The following is a 13,022-nucleotide window of genomic DNA, read 5'->3' as shown; positions in this document are numbered from 1 at the left end:
ATACATAACAAGATGCTAATGCAACCTTTTTTTTCTTTCCAAATTACGTCAACAAGTGGCAGTAAGACGAACAGTAACAAGCAAATGATTTTCTCATTCTAAAGTTCCAGTGCTGTTAGAAACTGAGAATGCATTTTTACAGTACGAACACATGAACAGCTGCTGCCATTACAATTTAACCTGATGTACGAATGGTAATTAGTTGAGTCACTCGTCGAGGCCATAATCCTCACCGAAGTATTCGTCGACCAAACCATTGGCCATGTTCCTCATCTGCTCGTTCTCGTGGAATTGAAACCTCTCCATGGCCTCAATGCCGTCCTCCATTTCCACAAGCTTTGGGCCTTGCTTATTGGGATACCCCCTCATCACCTGCAAAAATGTATTCAATTTCCAGTGAGATCCAAATGTATCCAAGAAAGAAACAGAACATGTTCAGCAACTCTGCTTGTGAGGTGAATACCGTTGGAGGAATGAAACAGAGATAGCTAATATGGTAAAGATTTCCTCACCAGTTCTAGGAACTGAAGACCAAGCCCTGCGGTATCTACATCAGCAGACCTGACCAAGTGTATAAATCCTGGAAGGGCTCCACCATCTACGATAGCGACTAGATGTTCCACGATTATCTTTGGGAGTTCGCAATTTCCAGTAGGGACAACACACAGATTTCCTAGGGTGTATGCTGCTTCCCTGCGAATATCAAATTGCATGCTGGTGACAAGGCGTATCAGCACAGGCGTGGCCTCACTGGCAAAAATCAGTTTCTTGTGCTCAAAACTGCCTGCTGCTATATTTGACAATGCCCATGATGACTCCTACATAAGCAGTCAGCAAATTTCATAGGGTAAATCAAATAATCACAGGAGTTCTCCGAGTATAACCAAGTAAAGTTGAACCAGCAATGGAAAGCAGACCTTTCTGAGAACCCTGTTATCACTCTTCAAACATTTTATAAGACCTGACAATGCTTGATCTAATAACAACATTTAGTTAGTGCTTGCAATTTGCAAGATATATTTTCCAGAAAGACAAGGAACTGTTAACTGATGAATAAACATTGTAAACAGATATGGTAGGAAAAGGGTCATGGAGTTTACCAATGATATTGTGTCCAACAGTTAGGACTGAATCAACCATGTAGTCATCAGCGGCAATAAGATTTCCCAAACCACGAAGCACCTAAATTTAAAGTAGAAGTATCAAAGTGATTGCAATGTGAAATCCACATTCAGTATACACATTTGCAGTAATTGCAGAACCCTAATGAATGGGAGTAAAAGTATATACTGTATATCCTTATGAGTGAGTAACTACACAAAAATGGTAAATCACTATCACCACCTTTATTCAATATAAACAGTAAATTAATAAACAGATTCCTCCGAATGAGACATGGACTGATTGCATATTACTTGTCACATTAGCCACCAGAAGTTATAGTTTTGAACAAAGAGATTTCTCTTTTGAGACATAGTCAGTTTGGTGGGCATTAATAAACTACAATAAATAGGGCTCAACTAATAGGTATTCAATTAATTTAAAGGAAAGTATCAAAAGTGTGAATAAGCAAAAGGAAGAAACACTATGAGGTAGAGATAAATGGACCATACTGGGATCAGCAACTGCAAGTTCTCAGATGAGAACAGTCGTCCTATCAGCAGCTGAGGCACAGAACTTCTTACTATTAAGCTAATACCTCTGTCTGAAAGTGCTGAAAGATAGACCACAACCCATGCCACCTCAGTTGCTAACTCTTCGTCCCTGATAAGTCCAAAAGTTACTCAATAATAGTAATGATTAAAAAGGTCCACGCTAGTTCAATAATGGTTTGGTTAATTCATTATCTATGCCATTGAAAACTTTTATCGAATACCTCAAACATTAAACAAGACTATATCAACTACATAAGGAGATAGTACCAAGTACCCCCAACAAATACAACATACCACATAATTATAACTGATGGAAAGAACACCGGAAAAGGAAATAGTACCAAGTACCCAACAAATACAACATAGCACAGAATTATAACTAATAAGATTGACAGGAAAGAATTATTCCAATTGCAATACTCCCATATAGTGAACATAAAGCAATACAAAGTTCAATGCAAAATAAAAGGATGTCAATAAAGAGACATACTCCTTTTCCAAGCTCGCTATAATTGCATTTAGCACGCCATCAATGGTAATAAGCTCATTTGCAGCCTTTGGATCAGGCCCCTAGATTACAAGAGAAACAAATGGGTTAGTGAAATGATGCTCTGCAAATAGATAAGCATGTATTACAAGCCAATTATGTTTTGGAACATGGCTTAAGGTTTTCTATAACAAAAGAATGCTAAAACTAACAATGATAGCTTAGAAAATAGCACGGTTCAGAGAGCACGTGTATGTAGTTTGTGCTTGCCTACAACGATAGCTTAGAAAATTAAGAGAGAGTTTATCAGTACAACCTTGATGAGATTTGACATAGCCCAAGCAGCAGTTCTTGCTGTAGAACCTTTACTGGAGAACATTAAACGGGTAAGAGGCCGCAAAGCACCTTGTGCAAGTAATGTGCTTCTCAGCTCTGCTCCTTCACCAGCAACATTACCAATGGCCCATGCACATTGCTCGGCAACAAGTGTGGAGCTCTTTTCTAACCAACATAGGTAGCTCAATTAAATTTTTAGCATAGTCAAAGCTCTGATTTCAAACTAAATAGTAGAAAAATATCTACAAACATCATTCTTGAGAAACGCATACAGGAACATATAGCAATATCTTCCTAATGGGAATGAAGATGAGCATTGAAGAAAATTATTTAATTTCAACCAACAAGAGAGATGAAACTAACCACCAAGGTGAGCAATAAGCAATGGTAGAGCAGGCAGCAAGGATTTTGTTTCTTCTGGTTCCCCAGCTGCTATGTTTGTAAGGCACCAAGCTGCCTCTAGCAACTGCATTAAAATCATGAATGGTCCTGATAAGAGACAAACTTCAAATAACAAAAGATATAGAATTATAATGCTGAACACATTCAACTCAGCTTTATAATATTTAATGAAGATATAGCTTCGAAACAATTAGTGCAGCATGATCAACCTGCTCATCTGATGATCCAAAGGATAGATATTGCACTAAAAGAGGGACTGCTCCAGCTTTAATTGCAGTATCAACTAGAGGTACTTCAGGCTGTGACAACAAGCGTCTCAAATCACGAAGCGCCTCTATCTTCTTCTTCTGAACGCCTTTCCCCCTAAGAGCAACGATATGTACTGATGGTTATATATTACACTTCAGAACCAGAGTACTTTCGGTACATGCTTGCACATTTTCATAGTTTTAAGTTGGAACTTATAAGTGTTCAAACCAAACCTTCAGCAACATACTTTTAAAAGACAAGTGAATAAATAGAATATCTGACAGCAGAGGGGGGCATTTGGTTCATGTTAGCAGCATAGGGTTTTGAAATGTTGGTAGAATGTGAGGTGTAAAACATAATGAAAATTACTCAGCACATGCACCATAACAGAATTATAGAATATTTTTTTATCATCTGTAAAAGGAATACATGACAGAAAAATTATAAACCAAATACTCCTAATTAATTACATAACTAGGTATTTTTATTAGGAAAAAAAGAGGCAAGTCAGCAATATTTAAATTAAGAATGTACGGACAGATGTTTATATTAATACATAAAAAATATGCCGGTTCCATACTGGATTGACAAAGCAGATTTCAATTCTTCAACAGCATGAGCAGTCTTTGCCTCAAGACATGCTTTCTCCTCATCGACCACCATATCACCCTCTTCCATTTCAGCTTCATCACTGCCAGAAATTGGAGCTCGACACACACGCTTTGCACGGATCAAGGCTTCCCGTCTTTCCTTCCCAATCGCAATAGCTTGTTCCCGCCTCCGGCTAGCTGCCGTGTTGCGCACTACAACCAGAAACCCAACCAACTAAAGGTTATAATAACTAGTGCTCTAGCACAAAGCTTTCTATGAATATGATGAACCAAAATGCATTATGCTTATTCTGTATTTTGTCTTTTTCACCCGTTGCAGTTTCACATGAGATTAGTTCAGTAGGGCTAGGGGACACAGAATTAACCGACTATGGGATGTTTATTCCTGACATCAGATTAAATTCTTTAAAATCACAGAAGAAGTGCACTTTTAAACTTAAAAACAGGTCAATCGCAGCACCTAAGTTTCAGCAAGTCAGACACAGTCCAGTGCATGCCAAATTGTTGGCTAAGCCATGCTAACCAGCTAGATTTCCAACCACATAAGAACAGTCACTCATATGATTCGATCTAGAAGTATAAGATAATATCGACCTACTGTTGACCTTAATTTTAAGCTTTTAACCCCTCGTTGGTCCAACCTAGCAACTACTCAAACCTGACCGGAGAAGAGTCTGAGCGGCTCTCTCCTCCAGGAAGGCAAGAGCAATTTCACTCGAAGAAACTCACACGCGCACTCAAAGGGGGCGGCTCGGGCTCCAGCCTCCAGCAGCAGCAGGCGGCCGCGCGCGCCAAATGTTCTACGAAATTCCAGAGCGGCCGCGGACGGGCGAGAAGAGGAAACTGGAAGAGGTACTGGGTGGAGAGCGCGGACCTGACGACTTGAGGGCTTCGCGGTGGTGCTGGAGCGGCGAGGCCGAGGACGGCGACGGGGAGGCGCTGTCGTCGGCCATCTTTTTCTCCGGCGGCGGAGCTCGACGGCCGCGAGGTTTGGCGAAAGTGGAAATCGACGGAGGAGTAAACGAGCACGCAAGGCGGTAGACTGGGCCGGATTTGAGGCGGCTAGTGAGTAGGCCTCACCCGTGTGGCCCAACTTGATACTGAAGTAGAGTACATCGTGTTTGATTTTAAATTTTTAGCAATTTTCGATGAATTCTGAATGTTTCGCGACTAAACTGGCACACGCATTCTATCTCGGTTTATTTGAATTCACTGAATTCAAAACCGTTAAAAAATTCACAACTTCCAGCAGATTTATAAACACATTGAGTGGCAGTTTCAAATAGGCAAGGCCGCAAGGGTGCCCATTTGACACATCTGCTTCACATCGATAAGTTTAAAAGTGGATTGCCAACACAAACGTGATACAGTATTACAATGTTATTCAGAATGACAGAATACACAAGCGGTCCATACGGAACAGAAAGACCGAAGACGATCAACACAATTCAGAGAAACAGGCTGGAGTTTCCATTGTCCATCATGATCCCATATCACACAAGACTCATATTTACCGACGAACATACAGAGTTTCACCAAGGCAGTAGAGAACATTCATCACATAATAGCTCAAGTGCAAATAGAGCAGAGCAGATGTTTGGCACGGTTCACATGCCACGACCCATAGTCTGCTCCTTTGGTGGCGTCATGACCAAGACAGATCGCCCGTTGAAGCCAGGATGGGGGACCCTGCGCCGCAGCTCGCGTCCCTCCTGGCAGAGCGCACAAGGGTGACAGAAGTAGTGAGTTGCAAGGTCGCAGGCAACCTCCAGGTGCTCACGGTTCCCCTCATCCTCAACAAGGCCATGGCAGCACCCACATTGCTTAGTGAAAGCCTCAAAGCTACCCTGAAAGACAAACACGCAAAGCAACCCATGTCAAAATATTGCTTAGAGTGACACCAGAGAGACAAGTTCATGGTGCAGAAGGCAGAAATTCCAAGTTTGGACCGTTGTTAAGAGCTTTCAGGAGTGGCGATTAACGAATATTATCTCACTGTTAGTTGAGAAAATCATACACAAAAGTAAACAAAGGCAACTAGACAAAACTTGCCTCAAGATTGTATCGTCGACGAATAGCTGTACGAGTGTGATGAGAGAACCATGGGGCTATGCAGTTCCACCCGAAGAGAGCATTCCCAAGCATATAGAGGCCAGTGTAAGGCAAGCAGCTGTTTGCAAAAGTTCCTGGTCTGGCTGCAAACCTCTCAACATTACTACCATACAGCACACATGGTGCTATGCTTCCAAGAAGACCTGATAAAATCGAAACACAATTATCAGTTCAAAGGGACACATACAACTACACAAGCATTTAAAAAAAACATTTGTTATGACCCTTAGGTTGTTTTTTATGACCCTTGAGTCCCCATCTTAACCTTAATTCACAGTAGCCAAGATATGCAGAACCTGTCAATTTGTGAATTGCGTACACTATGGGGGTCATCATGAATATGTGACAAAAGATCCTCAGGTGATGTTTCAACTGAGTAGTTCAACAGGCCATTGTAACTTGATGAGAATTCATTTAAGTGCAAAGACAACCTAGGATCAGTCTATGTACAAGAGTTTGTGCTATGCAAAAACTTTATGCTGAGAAAACCCGGCATACAACATCACATGGCTATATCTGCTTGTCAAGTTTATAATTCAGCTTAAAATTATTAACCAAAGCAATTAAAATAAGGGAAATAAACAAATACCAAAGATTAAGTAGGTTGATAAAGGGGAAAAGATAATTTTCAAGTTTTATGCTTTCGAATGAATCAAAACAAGCTGGCCACAATCATTCCAACCATTAGTGTAAAATGTAATAGTTGGCTACATAGGACAGCATTGTCAAGATAAATTTAGCATGTCCATTAGCTGCACAGATCCATAACTAGAAGTAAGATTGCAATTCAACTACAGCAATTTAAATGCTAATTATGACTACCAACTCTGAGAAAGCAAGTACTCCCTCCGTTTCACAATGTAAGTCATTCTAGCATTTCTCACATTCATATTGATATTAATGAATCTAGATATCCATTGACATCAATATGAATATGGGAAATGCTAGAATGACTTACATTGTGAAACGGAGGAAGTATGTTGTAAGTTTCTTACGAGTTGAAAATGTGTATCATAGTCAGGAGAAATCAGCTTAATCTTGAAGTGGTTAATACAAAATTAGTGTATTTAACGCCCCAAAGGGAGAAATTTGCAAAGCTAGAATCAATTCTAACATTTCAATCAATTATGATTAAATAGTGAGAAATTCCCAAATAACTTCTGAAGTATTTACGCCCAAGAATCGACCAAGAACAAGAAGTAGACAGATCTTATAACAATCGCAATCAGTTCCAACAATTTATGGACCTCTCATTGCCAGAGAAATCCCTAGATAATCTGATCGCTTCACCTAAAATCATGCTCGATCGACGCGACCCAAACCGCGTGTTCTTCTTTTAGATCCTCCCCACAACGAAACCACGAGAATCGCTAGCGAGAAACGCACGCAAACGCAACCCCCCCCCCAACCCAACACCCGAGAGATCTGAGATCGACATGCACGTACACACTTCGACGTCGCTGCTGCAGAACTCGTCGTTGCGGCCGAGGCAGGAGAGCACCCCCGAGTTCCAGCTCTCCCGCGGCGGTGCGGGTGCCCCGAGCGGCTCGCCCATAACGACGGGGACTCCATCGGCGCAGCACTTGGCTGCCTCCGGAGGCGATGGAGGCGGAGACTGGTGGAGCTTCTTGCCGCCGCCGCCGCCGCCGCCCGGTGGCAGGAGGGGGCTGGCCTCCTCGTGGCGGTGGTTGGCGTCGTCGGCCGCGCCCATGGCGTGTTGCGTGGTGGCGAGGGGCGAACGAGACGAGACGCGAGGCGAGGCGAATGAGGTCGAGGAGAGAGAGAAGGGCGCGAGTAAAATACGGAGGTGAAAGCGCGTGGAGACCGAGAAGAAGATGGCTTCGCAGCGAAGAGATCAAGGGAGAGAGGCGAGAGGTGGAAGAGGGTGAAAGCGTGCGACTCCCAAAGAGCGTCGTCTGCTTTAGAAAGCGTATTTTCTAGGAAGAAGACGTATTCCAGTGAGTTGGTTTTGAAAGGCCCAGCCGGCCCAGCCCAAGTAGGGTTGTTCTTCCCTACTATCTCTCCCACCTCCACCGCCTCCGGCCGCCTCTCCGGCGATCGCCGACTTCTGCGAGTAGGCGTGTATCCCCTTGCGCCTCTTCGCTGATCCTCTTTTGTTCAGCGGCTGCTCTGATTGGTGGGGGAGATGGTGAGCAGTCATCTTTGCTACAGCACACAAGTTTATTCCATATTTGCTTGTGGTTGTATGTGTATGGGAATAAATTTAGTTGGGAGTAATGCAGAGTTCCATCGATAGTGGCATGTTTGGATGGGATGAGTTTAGCTTTAACCCCCAATCCCTTCAGTTCGTGGGATTTTTTAGTTCGGTTTATTTGGCAATCCGAAGGGATGCGTATAGACAAGGGCTAAGGGAGAACTAGGTAGAAGAGTTCAACTTGTCGATGCTTCAAGTTCTACATTTGTATTGTGATGGTGTTTTAGATCCTTTGGTAGTGGTGATTTTTGCTGCATTTTGTGACCAAGTTTCCCTGCCCTGCAGATTTGTTGAGCCGTAGTGTGAATAACCTACTTGTGAGTTTGTTCATCCATGTTGAGTAGAACTAGAGTGGGGAAATTAAGTTTCTGGGTAGTTGTTTCAGTGTAAGTAATTGTCCCATCTGTGCTGCCTGCCAAACAGTTGTGTCTCGCTACCTGCTTTATTTGATTCTAACAAGTGGAACAGATAACCAGACTAATAAATCTCTAAATTTCCCATTCTCTTAGAAGTTAAAGCAAATTTCTGTCTCCTCCTTATCTTTCGCATGGTATTCATATTAAATGGTGTTCTAATTTTGTACATACACTGCCTATTGTCAAGTCTTGCATAGAGTAAATATTAGAATGAAGCCAACTTGATAGTGATAGACCATTTCGCTAGCCATTGCCATTTATTGCAGCAATAGTTAATCTGGTAAGTGGTAACTGTGATGGCCTGTTACTTCATAATATGTGAGCAATTCCTATTGTCTTCTCATGCTATTTAATTTATCTAACTTCTGGATTATATGTTATCCTGTTGTTCGATTTTCATTTTCAATCATGAATATATATTCAACTTATGCAGGCTGCACCACTTATAGCAGGACTTGCGGTGGCAGCCGCTGCTCTTGCCAGTAGATATAGCATCCAAGCTTGGCATGCTTATAAAGCAAGGCCTATAGTTCCCAGGATGCGCAAATTCTATGAAGGTGGTTTTCAACCTGAAATGGCCCGAAGGGAAGCTGGTTTAATCCTGGGTGTCAGGTACATATCATATAAAAGCATAATATGTGCACCACATTTGATTATTATTTATGTTACTCTTAGCATACAGCTATTCATATGTATACTGGGGATGTGTTTTTTTTTTTTGAAATATTGGACACGAAAGACACAGAGCACACACTTGATGATGACTGATTAACTGCAATCAACTTAAAACAATCGGTCCCAATAACTTCAATAAAAGCTATTTCTCTTCTACAGATGAACAGGTTATAAATAAGGCAAAGGATACTCTGCCCTTCCACCAGAAAATGCTTTTGATAAGAGAGCCTCCTAGGAGTGTATGGAACAGCTAGCTTTTAACATTTACAAATCAGATTGTAAAATTTGACCATTAACCTGTTTGGACTTCAGATAAAGCCATAGATGGGGTTAGGTTTAGGGTCAAAATCCTTATATTTTAGTTCATATTTAAACAAAATCTTAAAAAAATTCAGAGTAATCCCCTCTATAGGAAAACCCTCTTAGAATTGTATATAGATTTATGGAATAGGGCTGAATGAACCTTTCTCAACCACCACATGCATAATGCATTTTCTTAATTTTTGCATTACTTTGCATTAAGTGTCAAATAAGTACTGAATTGCCATGTACTCCCTTGGTCCTTCTAAACATTGATGTGAGCAAATAGACAGTATATGTAGAAGAGTAGAACTATCATCTCAAGCTGGTATCATATTTCCATCTTCAATCAGCCACAATGACAACAAATGTGCAATGTGCCAGATACCTAGTTGAAATGCTGTTATATCAGTGTTGTATTTTTTGCTTTCATCATCCAGACATCCATGGGTCACTTTGGATGTAATTCGGTTAAATTTCCCCTGTCTCTGAATGTAATGTCGGTTAAATTTTCCATGTCTCTGAATATGTGACGACATTAGTCACGATTTACTTTTTTTTTTTTACTTTGCGCTGAAAATATCTTTGTTTTCTTGAAAAAATGTACTGCTGGAGTCAGACTTGTTAACTCTTGAGGTATGGAAAGTTTCTTATTTTTCAATTTCTGGTGTAATCAGTACTAGCATGTTGGATTAGGTATTGAGTTGTCCGTTCTAGCTTTGAGCAGAAGGCATGTGGACATGTCTGTCCAGTCATTGCTGCATCTGTAGAAGTATATTTGTTGGTGATGTTTCAACTTGTCATTGTTAATATTCAATTTGAGGCACACTATGATTCTTGCTATTGTTCATTGGTCTCTTTTTTCTTTTGATGCCTCCAGAGAAAATGTCCATCCTGAGAAGGTTAAAGAGGCACACAAAAAGGTCATGGTTGCCAATCATCCGGATGCAGGGGGCAGTCATTACCTTGCTTCGAAGATTAATGAGGCCAAAGATGTTTTGCTAGGTAAAACAAAAGGAGGTGGATCAGTCTTTTGAGTATATAATATGCACTGTTCGTTCCTTTTTTTTTTTTTGAAACCAAAGCCAGGCTAAGCTGGAGTTATATTAAGGAGAATAGAAAGTATTTACAATATCACCAAGAAAGGTGAAAGAGATAGAACAGGGGAAACAAAGAAGAAAAGCAACAAGGAAAACCTAAAAGGGAGATGATAAACCGAAATTTTGATATACATGAAGGTAGAATTAGTCTTTGTTCTTTGTTCCTATCTCTAGTTCCAGCACTTAGATGATAAACCGAAATTTTGATGTGTTACAAAAAGAAAAGGACAGTATATTTGACCTTTTCAGATCAGGTTTTTCACTGTTTTGACACTTTGGGCAGTTATGTGCCACATGGTTATGGGATCACTAATATACATGAAGGTAGAATTAGTCTTTCTTCTATCTATTACATGGTGATGCTCTACGATGTAACTAATAACATCACGCCATGGGTTCCTTTTCGTCACCCTTCCTTAGTCTTGCCTTCCTCTGGAGTCTCCTGTTCTTCAATTTTCGCCACAACATTGTCTAACATCATGTCATGAGTTTCCTTTTCATCACCCTTCGTTAGACTTTCCTTCTCTGGAGTCTCTTGTTCTTCAATTTTCGCCACAACGTTGTCTAGCATCATGTCATGGGATTCCTTTTCGTCACCCTTTGTTAGACTTTCCTTCTCTGTAGTCTCCTGTTCGTCAATTTTTGCCACAACATTGTCTAGCATCATGTCATGGGATTCCTTTTCGTCACCCTTCGTTAGATTTTCCTTCTCTGGAGTCTCTTGTTCTTCAATTTTTGCCACAACATTGTCTAGCATCATGTCATGGGATTCCTTCTCCTCACCCTTCGTTAGATTTTCCTTCTCTGGAGTCTCTTGTTCTTCAATTTTTGCCACAACATTGTCTAGCATCATGTCATGGGATCCCTTTTCATCACCCTTCATTAGATTTTCCTTCTCTAAAGTCTCATGTTCTTCAGTTTTTGGCACAACATTGTCTAGTGTCATGTCATGGGATTCCTCTTCATCACCCTTCGTTAGACTTTCCTTCTCTGGAGTCGCCTGTTCAATTTTTGGGGTATGCCTTGGCATGTCAAGGTGCCACAGCATTATCTGTGAATCAGAACAATCAGAAGGGATTCCCCTTTTCTTGTCCTCATCATTGATCATCATTTGTCGTACAGCTTGGATTAAATCCTGGTATCACCAAAAACCATGGTCAGGTAAGTTATCAAGTTCTGGTTTCAATTGTGTGTATGCTATTTTTGCTGGAACTTAGACTGACAAACCTGATTTATGCCTGTTGATGAGTTATCCCTGCGGGTGAACCTCTCTGAATCCCATAGCATTGAGCTCTTAAATCCGACTGCGTGCATGTTTATTTCAGGAGGTCCAGAGCTTGAGTTTTGCTTGCTTGCATTGGTATCTAGTGCAGCCAGAGTGGTTGTCTGTGTTTTGTTGCTGCTTGAGTCCCAGGTTGTCTGTGTTGTGTTGCTACTTGAGTCCCAGGTTGTCTCTGTTATATTGCTGCTTGAGTCCTTTGAGTACCAACCTGTGATTTGAGATGAGTTACAGGTCGGTCCCTCTAATTTTACTGTCTGATCTGCTGATGACACAGTAGCTATTGGCCATGCTGCAATGCCCCTGTATCATGGATCGGACAACAGATGTCAATGTGCTGCATTTTGAATATTTTCTGAACTAATCTACACGAAACTAATGCATAACACAGCAGAATTTGTCCAAATATTTTGTGTTTTGTTTCTGTTGAAAATATTCAGTGCAATGAAAGGAATATATTGAAAGCTGCAAGATAAAGTATAGAAATATAACACACCGAGTTTGCCTGAGCTGTTGGAAGAAGCGAAGGTCGTAGACGCTGGAAGCGGCGGCGAAGTGCACGACGCCGGGCAGCCGGTGCAGCTGGATGTGAGACAGCGCCACGTTCATCTGGTAGTCTACCTCGTCGCCGGCGGGGCCGGTGAAGTTCTCGGCGGCGTAGGTGAGATGCCGGAACATGACTCTGGTGCCACGCAGCGCGTTGACCGCCCTCGCCGTCGCCGTCGTGTTCTCGGCTCCGACGACGATCCACAGCAGCGGCGGCTCGACGAGACGCAGCGTGTGGCCGAGCCTCGTCAGCGACGCCTCCTGGGACATGCCGTCGTCGTCGTCGTCGTCCGGCCGCGTGACGGTGACGATCAGCAAGAGGTCGAGCTCCGGAACGGGAGGCGTCGCCGCCACCGTTGGCCGGAACGAGGCGCGGATGCTGTCGATCGACGTGGCGCCGGTGGCGGCGAGCGGCAAGAGCGCGGCGAAGACGCCGATGGCGAAGCAGAGGGAGAAGTGGACGACGGCTCTGCTCCATAGCCGCAGCCTCTTCTTGGACCTCTCTTCCGAGTCCATTCCCAGAAACATTCAACAAATTCTTTTCTCTAGTGCTAAACAATCAATCCTGAATTTTTCAAATGGAAGCGTGGGAGCTCGAGATTTGGATTGAATTTGTTTGAACTGGGAAGACTACACGTT

At 42.2% G+C, this 13,022-nt stretch overlaps 4 protein-coding genes across 4 annotated transcripts; 1 reads left to right on the top strand and 3 right to left on the bottom strand.

Annotated features, from left to right (window-relative positions):
- Window positions 1–2: 2 nt before the first annotated feature.
- Window positions 3–4,765, bottom strand: LOC4324088 (importin subunit alpha-2-like). The gene is made up of 11 exons (NM_001406099.1): window positions 4,615–4,765; window positions 3,710–3,932; window positions 3,090–3,243; window positions 2,842–2,944; window positions 2,459–2,643; window positions 2,146–2,225; window positions 1,614–1,764; window positions 1,101–1,182; window positions 918–976; window positions 513–818; window positions 3–372 (listed from the first exon to the last, which is right to left on the bottom strand). Exons 1-11 carry the CDS (start codon window positions 4,691–4,693, stop codon window positions 208–210), a joined length of 1,587 nt encoding a protein of 528 aa, NP_001393028.1. The 5' UTR covers window positions 4,694–4,765; the 3' UTR covers window positions 3–207.
- A 306-nt stretch (window positions 4,766–5,071) lies between these two features.
- Window positions 5,072–7,709, bottom strand: LOC4324087 (cell number regulator 8). Its single transcript, NM_001406089.1, has 3 exons — window positions 7,299–7,709; window positions 5,793–5,995; window positions 5,072–5,587 (listed from the first exon to the last, which is right to left on the bottom strand). The coding sequence occupies exons 1-3, from the start codon at window positions 7,561–7,563 to the stop codon at window positions 5,348–5,350; spliced, it is 708 nt and encodes a 235-aa protein (NP_001393018.1). The 5' UTR covers window positions 7,564–7,709; the 3' UTR covers window positions 5,072–5,347.
- A 141-nt stretch (window positions 7,710–7,850) lies between these two features.
- On the top strand, window positions 7,851–10,717 carry LOC4324086 (mitochondrial import inner membrane translocase subunit TIM14-1). The gene is made up of 3 exons (NM_001425720.1): window positions 7,851–8,001; window positions 8,917–9,095; window positions 10,339–10,717. Exons 1-3 carry the CDS (start codon window positions 7,999–8,001, stop codon window positions 10,493–10,495), a joined length of 339 nt encoding a protein of 112 aa, NP_001412649.1. The 5' UTR covers window positions 7,851–7,998; the 3' UTR covers window positions 10,496–10,717.
- Window positions 10,718–10,815: 98 nt separating this feature from the next.
- Window positions 10,816–12,944, bottom strand: LOC107278339 (probable glucuronosyltransferase Os01g0157700). Its single transcript, NM_001425719.1, has 3 exons — window positions 12,334–12,944; window positions 11,786–12,140; window positions 10,816–11,693 (listed from the first exon to the last, which is right to left on the bottom strand). The coding sequence occupies exons 1-3, from the start codon at window positions 12,909–12,911 to the stop codon at window positions 10,965–10,967; spliced, it is 1,662 nt and encodes a 553-aa protein (NP_001412648.1). The 5' UTR covers window positions 12,912–12,944; the 3' UTR covers window positions 10,816–10,964.
- Between the last annotated feature and the right edge of the window lie 78 nt (window positions 12,945–13,022).

The sequence above is a fragment of the Oryza sativa genome, chromosome 1 (genome assembly GCF_034140825.1).
Source record: "Oryza sativa Japonica Group chromosome 1, ASM3414082v1".
Taxonomy (NCBI): domain Eukaryota; kingdom Viridiplantae; phylum Streptophyta; class Magnoliopsida; order Poales; family Poaceae; genus Oryza; species Oryza sativa.
Note: the sequence above shows the minus strand (reverse complement) of the source record. Positions and strands in the feature narration are given on the sequence as shown.